The 9609-nt window shown below is 35.5% G+C and overlaps 1 protein-coding gene across 6 annotated transcripts; it reads left to right on the top strand.

Moving 5' to 3' along the window:
* Nucleotides 1-200: 200 nt before the first annotated feature.
* On the top strand, nucleotides 201-6825 carry LOC114270283 (F-box protein CPR1). 6 transcript variants are annotated; one of them, XR_014344809.1, is made up of 4 exons: nucleotides 207-1485; nucleotides 2938-3020; nucleotides 5698-5805; nucleotides 6495-6825. XR_014344809.1 is itself a non-coding variant. In XM_082895887.1 (3 exons), exons 1-2 carry the CDS (start codon nucleotides 341-343, stop codon nucleotides 2975-2977), a joined length of 1185 nt encoding a protein of 394 aa, XP_082752013.1. In that variant the 5' UTR covers nucleotides 201-340; the 3' UTR covers nucleotides 2978-3020; nucleotides 5698-6825. The 6 variants fall into 6 exon arrangements, 4 of the variants coding, with proteins under 4 accessions (XP_082752013.1, XP_082752016.1, XP_082752015.1 ...); XR_014344810.1 differs by having other exon boundaries at nucleotides 222-1485; nucleotides 5681-5805; XM_082895887.1 differs by having other exon boundaries at nucleotides 201-1485; nucleotides 5698-6825.
* Nucleotides 6826-9609: the final 2784 nt, after the last annotated feature.

Raw genomic sequence — 9609 nt, forward strand, 5'->3', positions numbered from 1 at the left:
TCTCTTTAGTTTGAGATAGGGTTAAAAAATACTATTAGGCTTGTAAGACTCATCACAAATCTTATTTTAATAATTCGATAAAATAATTATTAATATTTAATTAATATAATTTTTACAAAAATAAAATATTTGACAAATTTTATACATATTAAATAATTTAAATTATTAAAATAAAAAGGACTATGAACCCAAACAACACGGCGGGAGAGAATCTGTACCCCTATATAATAAGATCAACCATCCCACTACACTCTTCACCTTTACTCCGCCGGGGAGACACTACAGACACAACACAATCCATTTGTCATCACAACCATTGATAACTCAAAACCCTAATCCGATGTCTCACCTCCCGGAGGAAGTTGTCTCCGACATCCTCTCCCGATTACCCGTCGAGCCTCTTCTCCGATTTAGATCCGTATCCATTCCATGGCGTGCCCTAATCGACAGCTCCGATTTCGTCAAACTCCATCTCAATCGATCGGTGGAAACCAAGTCCAATCTCTGTCTCGTTATGAGAGATGATCATCTTTTTGCTGTTGATTTCGATTCGCTCGATGGCACTACCGTAGAGGCTGTGAAGCTCGATCATCATCCCTTGAGGTGTCAGGACTATGAGACCGAGGTATGGGGTTCATGTAATGGCTTGATTTGCTTGTCGAACGCTTTGGATACTATGGTTTTGTGGAACCCATCGACGAGGAAGTCTCGAAGATTGCCTTACGCTTCGATTGAGTTCCAAAACCATTCTAGGTTTTACGAGAGCCGGGTTTATGGATTTGGGTATGATAGTGTTACTGATGATTATAAGGTTGTGAGGATTGTGGTGCTCAAAGGGAAGGATGGTAATTCTTTTCATTATGAGGTTAAAGTTTATAGCTTGAACTCGAATTCATGGCATAGGGTTGAGAAATTCCCTCATAACCCTAATTACCCTATCTTGAAAAGAACAGGTGGTGTACTAGCTAGCGGTGCTGTGCACTGGGTTGTGACTCAAGAACCCGAGATTCGAAAGGCCGGGTTGATTGTTGCTTTTGATCTTGTGCGCGAGGAATATAGGATGGTGCCACAACCCGAGTATTCGGATACAGATTTTGTAATGAATGTGGAGGGACTTGGGGGCTTCCTTTCGGTGCTTTGCAATTATTACTTAACCCGTGTTGATATATGGGTGATGAAGGATTACGGGGTGAAGGAATCTTGGACGAAGTTAATTTCGTTGGGGCAACTGGGTGTGATTAGGTCTTTTCATTACGTGAGGCCTGTTGCTTTTTCAAAGAGCGGCGAGGAAGTACTCTTGGAGCAAGACACTGAAATGCTTATTTGGTATGACTTTAAAAGGAAGATGACTGTCAAGAAAGTTAAGGTTCGTGGTATAAAAGAATTGTTTCAAGTAGAGATGTGTGTGGGAAGCCTTGTTTCACTTGATGGTGGTGGTAGTGAAGGTGATGGTAAAAAGCAACAAGAACTTGAAGAGAGGAATATGTACGTTAACATCCAAGTCAATTAGCTTTTTTAAATTTTAAATTCTAATTGCTTCCTTTGTCGTGCTTTTGTCTTGTTTATTATAGACATATTTGTGACACGAGGATATATCTTGCAATCACTGCTGGTTTTATGCAAGCCACATTTAAAAAAGTTTAAAGAAAAAAAAGAAGTTAACATGGTAAAAATTATGCTATTTGCAATTAGATTAAGTTATATCCCTTTGTTATTCTCCCTTCCCAACTAACATCTAACCCCCACAAACTTTTTTTGACATATACCATGCGACAAAAAAGAAAAAAGAAGAAGAAAAGATTAAGCTATATTTATGTATATATATTCATAGGTAAACAATTCAATTAAAGGTTCTAGAAATGGGGTTCAACATCTACATAGTAGGAGTATTAAAGAAAAGCTAGCTATATCACATCAACAAAAGAATTTTTATTTTTTTATGAAATCAATAGAAGCGACTAAACAGTCACAAAATTTCTCATGTAACCAAAAATGAGAACAATGTAATCGTAAATGAGCTTTTTTGAGACCATGCATATCCAATTCTACATCCTCAAAGGTGCGGCGGTTTTGTTCCTTCCAAATGTAACCCTTGAAGCACAAAGGCACCACCATCCATGGCTTTTTTACCCTTTTATGGCCTATTGCTCGACTGTCATAGAGATGAATCATTGTGTGCAACATGACCTAACAAACTTGAAAAATAGAAAATAGTAAACTCCAAAAGACTAACCTTGTTGGAATGCCACTACACATGTAACACCAATTAGGAAGCATCTCACCCGCTTTCCCAAGGTGTCCAAAGTCAATATGGAATCTAAGGTTGCAGTCCATACAAACACCTTCATGTGAACCCCAACCTTCGTGATATTGTTCCATGGAATGACTCGTCGGTAGTACCCGTTGAATCCCATTTTAGCGATCTAACAGATAATCTCTCACCATTAGCTTTCCACACCATCCTATTCTCCCTTGGCCATGCACCATTCTCCTCATAAAGAATGTGAATGAGTAACCCACTGCCTCCAAATTCTAATAATGTAAATACAATGATGTATTAGTGATCCTTATGTAGTTTGAGACCCAAGGCATCCTTATCCACTGCAATCTGAAACTAGTCGGGAAAAGCCCCACCGATAAGGGAACATCCCCACATTAGGTCATGCCAGAATTTAACTTTCCTACCATCTCCAGGGATGATTTCCCACGTCTTCTAGAATACATATAATGTGTATGGCTTTTCAAATAACAAAATGTGTATAAGGCGTATATGGAGTGCTACTGCATTTATTCAATATGCATTTCAGTTGCTTGTGGAAGCCTGGAGTTCTCATCCAGTAGTATTATATGCAGTAAGACATGAAAATTCTAATTCCTCTTTCCTAAGTGACCTTCATGTCACTTGATGCATCATATGTTGGATTTTGCTTTTTGCAGGGATAATTTCCTGTCAAAGGGGTTCAAACTGGTTCTGTAAGCTACTGGAAGAAGAAGTAGAAGAGGAGCTATATGTTGGAGAGGTATGTTAATAAATTATTTTTGTATTTTACATTAATGCTCTTAATTGGTCATAATGCTTATTCGTAAGTGTTATATGTCTAGATGATATTCTGAATACATAAATTACTTATCCAAAAAAAAATTATGAATATAAATGGAATTAGATGATTTTGTCCAATCTGATGCTAGAGAAATGTGGCGTTCTTTGAGCATATGAAGAAGGTCCCCCTCCCCTTCCCCTTCCCCTTCCCCTTCCCCTTCCCCTTCCCCTTATGTCCTTACTTTCCATCTTTTAACAGTACTGTCTATTTACCTATTTAATTACCCAAGCCCTTCATTATTTAATATAAGAAATCTTGTTTCCTTTAGGGTTGAAGTTGTACTATGGGGCCAGAGTTTTGTATTAGGAAGGTTATGTTTGCAAGGAGTGAAATAAGATGTGAGGTGTTTTTTTTATAATATCTAAATTCTTTGTGAAAAAATAGAGTAGATTAATTTTAGTGGTGAAAAGAGTAGCATCTTTACTTATGTCTTCAAAGGTATGCTAACTATGGTTTTTGCCCATTTGAGCCATTGTCTAAGATAATAGCGTGCTTTCCTCCTGCTTAGTTCCTTTAAGTCTATTTAATTTGCTTGTTTTGTTGTTCGTCCAACTTTTTGCTTTGATTGGGAGAGATCAGGAAGAAGGAATAGGTGATTGTCATGTTAAAATACTTTTTGTGCTGTATGCTGCAAAACATTTCCATTAGTATGCATCTCTTAAATTTATTTTGCTGGGTTTCACCATAAGGGAATGTGAATGAACTTTTGTAGACAGTTAAACAGTATATATTAATGATCCTCTTTTGATTTTCTATTAACTTTGGATTTTGGCAACAACTTTCAGATTATATATATTGTGGGAGTAGTACTATGTTTGATTATGGTAGGATATAACATTGAATTATTTTTGACAATCAGATTGAGTGATGTGACTGATCCCATGGCTATGAAATTAGCAATACCATTGTGCTAGCAATCGCACTTCTTTTTCCCAATCAAATGCGTTATAGTAAACAAGAAAAAAACATGTGGATCCATGCGATTGACAATCCCCCTCCCCTCTGGATCCCCGCTCTATAACGTGTATCAAACATGGTCTAACAGTGTGCATCTAAGAGAATTGCATCAGGTAGTTGCTTTTGATGTTAAACCTGATTTTGGAATTTATGATGAGTAGATTTATTATTTATGCATTGTAAAATTGTTTTTGCACATCCATATTTATTTGAAAAATTATTCATAGTTGTCAAATTGAGAATCATATTGTGAATCAAATCGAATGGAGAATCATTAAGTTCAAACTTGTTATAAAATAGTTCTTAATGATAACTCCATCTAATTAGGAAGACATTGTTTTCACAACAAGAGATATGAGTCCAAATTCTATCAATCATTAAATTATTCAAAAATTATCATATAATCTTTCTTATTATTATACTCTATATAGGGTTCGTAAATCCATTTTTTGAATGTCAAGAGCATGGCTATCAGAATCATGATCTAGATTTTACGATCCTACCATCTTACGACCCATTTAGGCATAATCAATCCGGATTATTTAGAAAATTTCATTTAGAAAATTTCTTGTTTAGGATCTTTCGATTCTAATAGTTGAATCTTATAGAATCGTGGAATTCGGATTCACTCTTACCTGATCCAATTTGTAAGTCTTGTTTTGTACTGTATGAGCTATCTTGTGGTAAATTTTATATTTGTTGCTTAAATACCAATTTGACGTGGTCCAAATGAATAAAAAAAATAAGCCAAATTGAATCAATTAAATTAAGGGAAAAAAAGAGTGGGGGAAATAGACACTCAAATATTGCAACTAGCCAAAAGAACATGCTTCTTAGGGGGTCTGGGGAGGGCAACAATTTTTGGAAAGGCTATTTTTGTGAATTCAATTAGTGCCACCAGGACTCTAATGACACGTCTTATCGTTGGGCCAAGCTGCTCTTTTGAGTTTTCAATCTATTTTAAAATTTAATTTTGTTAAATATTCTAACTTTCTTTTTAAACTTTGTTGTAGATTGCAAAGCGTTCTATTATAAAACTCTTACTCTTCACATTATTTTTTTTTATGAAAGGTAAAACTTTTAGTATCGAGTTTTCTATTGTATAATAATATATTTACATTTTACCTAGAGTATATATTTTTCACAATATCTTCACTTCTTGTCATTATAATTTTGGCTTATTTTGTGTATACTTTTTAAGAAGTGTTTATTTAAATTTTTTTGTTTTCAATAAGATCTTAGGACTTTGATTCGATTCTATGATCCAATCAAATAGACAACCAACCTTGTTGTATTATACAGATGGAGTAGCAAAATAATCTTGTGAGAGTAGCCTAAATCCCGATTTATTGAGTCCACAAACTAAACAATAGGATATATATAAAATTCGGACTTGCCTTCCTGTGAAAAATTTTCAGCCTGGTTGCCTTTCATGATTTTGGAGATAGGGCCTGTTTACAAGCTGATAGCAGAAGCTAAATGCACCCCTTTCCCTACATCTAAATAGTCAACTTTTTTCAGCTTTTTTAAGCTATATTTCGGCTTCGTAAGGTATAAGAAAAAGTTGTATGCCATAGTTGCGCACTGTACTAATTCTTCTTGCTAATAAAATGTGAATCCAGTTATTCTTTTCTTACAGATGATTTCTATTGTGAAGCAAGTCAAAACTGTTATGCCAAGCTAAGCTAGGAATCAGCACTATTTGGTCACGGCTGGGGTGAATTGGTTGTCTGAAATCCAAGGAAATGTATGCACATATCACCTGTAGTGAGGAACTTGTTAAGAACCACCTAACTATACAGTTTGTTGTAAACCGGACCGGAGGACTTCTAAAAGACCTGTTTGGTATTGTTGCCATCAAATTTTTTTTTTTCCTTTTTCTGCTTCTCTTTTCTGAATCTTCCAGAAATGAAACTAAAGAAAACATTGTGAATACATTTTGTTTTCAAATCGTTTTCATTTTCTTATGTATCAGAATTTTGCTGAAACCTCAGAAGCATTTTGTGATAGTTTCCTGGAATAAGGGTTGTGTCAGGAAATTTTTTCATGAATTGCTTTAAAAAAACAGTTCAAGTGAGCATTTGATGTTTTTATCTTTTTTTTGTATGTGTTTTTGAAGACTGAAAATAAATTTCAGAAAACAATACCAAACAGGTACTTTCTTCGAGTTCCCCATGCAGCAGTTGTTTGCCTCCGCCCGATCTGTCTGGGATAACAATGCTATGCAATTGGGAGCTGGTTGCACAGAGGCTCTTGTTGTAGATGATCCATATCGTACTCCTTATAGTACTTGTATGGGGTTTTTGGACACCAGAATAAGCTGTGTTTTCTATAGGAGTTGGTGTATTTGTGAAATGTTTTTTGCCAGATGTGCTCCAAGATCTGTGAGCAATTTTGATTGATGATACTAAGCATAAACGGGTTTTCGTTTTGTAGTTTGCGATATTCAAAGCAGGTTGGTTGCAGCAGCTGCTCCTAGATAAGGAAGCTCGCAACGCCATCTCTCTGTACACACAAGCTCAAGCTTTGCGTGAAGATTCTAGTTATATAGGACCCATCATATGCTTGTTGCTGTTTGGTATTACTATTATATTACCAAACTGACTTCTTGTGTAATAGTTGGAGTGCATAGAAGTGCATGGCCTTGTCTGGCTGCTTATAGTTTTTTTTTGTGTAAATCCATGTTAGGATGCTTGGTGCAGCTTTTGCTTATGATTTATGAAGCAAAAATAGTTTAATTAAGTTGAAAAAAATTGATTATCTGAAAGTTTGATGAGGATGCTTTTAGTTTTTGTTGTCAACAACTGCTATTGTTGGATTCAGATGCAGTGTGCACATATGCTGTACGTTTACAGATTGCTGCAAGCGTCCTCTTCCTTCAAGAGTCAGAGAACAACAGAAGTTACAAATGTTGTTTTAGAAAGTGTAAAATATGTTAGTTTTTTTGTTTATTACGAAAATACATGTAAAAAGTAGAGAAGTAATGTGATTTAAATAAATTAAAAAGTCAATAAACTGGTTTGTAAACTATTTCTCAAAACAAAATTGAAGAAATTACAATAGGCGAGGATGGAGAATAAAATCTGAACTTCCATATGAATTTTATTGTATGTTCTCTGTTAAATAAACACTGCGATTTACAAACCCTTTTTCCCCCATTTCAATGGAGGGTTCGGCCCAACAAAATCACAACATAAAAAAAAAATATATCCATGTATTTATTATCTGTTGTTTTTAATTTTTAATTTTTTTTAATGTATCATTGTTGACGATGGAGATCGGGAGCCACCATTGGATCGTATTGGCAGCTGATGAAGCTTGGATTGCAAAACAGCTCTTTCAACAAATGACGAGAGGAGAAAAATGAGGGAAGATGGAGGAACTGTAGAGAGCAAGCAAAACAAAAACAAAAACAAAAACAAAAAAAAAAAGGAGAGAGAAAAGTAAATACAGAGACAAAATTGACGGAAAAAAACTAAAAAATGAAATAGTAATATTACAAATGCAGATTTAACTACTCAGAAATTATTTAAAGCTATCATTTGGTGATTCAGATTTATTTTACATATAAATTCACACTACACAAATTTAATCTCTGCCATACAATTACCTATTTAGAAAAATCTCGGTACATAAATTTGAAAATAGACAGAGTTTGCATACATAACGGTCATCTCCTCTAGTTAGCCTATCTAGCTTCTTAAAAATGTGGCTGTCTTCGATTTGGCCACATAAGCGACTAGAAGCAACAACATAATTAGCAACAGCAGCAAAACTGTGCCACTCATTTTGACTCTGTGATCTTCTGAAACTAGAAATTAAGATAATACCATTCATGTTTTAATCAAACCAATATGGTTGTTTTCACTTGAAATATCAGACCATTTGATCTATTACTTTAGGCTTTGACTATTATTGATTACTTTTTTTGTTTTTTCTTCCTTTTTTTAATAATGCTTAATTGAGAGTTGTTGCTAGATGAGCTTACCAGCGGGCTAAATCACTATGGGCCGTAATCTTGGGCCGGACAGATTTAAGCTTGGGCTTAAGGTTATGATTAGGCAAATATGTCTCACGTTTGGATCGGGCTAAATTCTGTGTTGATGAAGCTTTAACCAGGCTTATCCTCGTATGGGCTTTGACCGGCCTAAATTGCCTAAATTGGGACCAACGTTTCGGCCAGAAAGACGAACTTAGAAAGCTTGATAGGGATTTGGGCCAGCTTAACCAGTGTTTGACTAGCTTAGTTAGGTTTTGACTGGAAGAATGAATGCGATATTTGAGCGAACTGGGCAAACATGGCATGCTTGAAGTAAAACTTCAATTGGGATAAAGTAGCATGGTGCTAGTGCTTGTCTTCGTCAAGGTTTGGCTATAAGCAGTTACACAGTTGACATGCAACCGGACTGATGGTTCCTGGTTGCCGGCTAGAGAGTTAGGCAATTTCACTTGGTGTTGATGATTAGGGTATTAAAAGATGAGCATTACCCTTAAGAAGATGACTCATAGTAGGATTCTACGAATAGGAATTAGAGTTCTACTAGGATTCTACCGTACGAATTATAAAAAAGCTCACAGATAACCTAAAACCAGGTAATGGAACTTTGACTCCATATTGATCTTGTGAATTGATTTAGGCATTAAAGGCATTTTCCGGTACACACCTTCCGGTAAGCTTACCTGAGTTGAAAATGCAAGTCTTACGACATCGCTTGGAGGAGGTTTTAGGTTGATCACAAGTACGTGTGTGACGAATATTTGGCATTTTTTGGTGATCCAAAGAGGTGTTTTCCGGCGATCTTTCTGGGACGTTTTAGCATCTGGTGACCTCACCTTCATTGATTCTCATTTTTCTTTAATGTTGTGTTTAGTTGGAAGATTTGAGAACGGATTTTGAAATGAAAATAGAAAAGGTAAGTGAAATGTAAATAAAATATACCTAAATTTCACTTAGTTTCACACACCTTTTCTCTTTCCTTTTTCAAATCTCTCTTTAAATCCCTTAACCAAACACAGCATAAGGGATGGGGTGTTCCTAAGGTAAGATTGTTTATTCTATTGTGTTTTTTGTTCGGTAGTGTTTCGATCTCCCTCTCCCCATCATTTGTCTTCTTTTTTCTCCAATCCTGTCCTTAGTCTTATGCCAATCTCCCTCTCTTTGTTCGTTCTTTGTGGTTTTGCTGTCTTAGAAAGATTGGTGAGTGGTCATGTTTCTAGGGTTCTTGTTATTGTGTTTTTTTGAGTCCTCTTGCTATGCTTTTTCAGTTTAGTTGTTAGTGGTTTTACTTCCCTCTATTTTTAATTTTTAATTTTTTTTTTTTTGTAGTTTGGTTGTTGTTGTTTATGCCAATAAAAAGGGGTTTCTTGTGTTTTTATTATTTTCCTTTAAATTTTTTGGGATTTTTGGAGTGTTATCATCATGAAAAAGGCGTTTCTTCTCAACTCTAGGCTGGTTTTTCAGCGATTATCCAGGGAAGAAAAAGGTAAAGATATTGCTCTAGACAATGACTCGATTAGGAACGATCCAAAAGGTTCATCTCCCCAAGACATG

This window comes from Camellia sinensis, chromosome 11 (genome assembly GCF_055761805.1).
Source record: "Camellia sinensis isolate YWXY chromosome 11, ASM5576180v1, whole genome shotgun sequence".
Lineage (NCBI taxonomy): Eukaryota > Viridiplantae > Streptophyta > Magnoliopsida > Ericales > Theaceae > Camellia > Camellia sinensis.

Excerpts from the sequence above, each read along its gene's own strand:
- LOC114270283 (XM_082895887.1), top strand. The coding sequence starts at position 341 with ATGTCTCACCTCCCGGAGGAAGTTGTCTCCGACATCCTCTCCCGATTA. Across the intron at positions 1,486-2,937 it reads GAACTTGAAGAGAGGAATAT|GGATAATTTCCTGTCAAAGG; the intron begins GTACGTTAACAT and ends TGCTTTTTGCAG.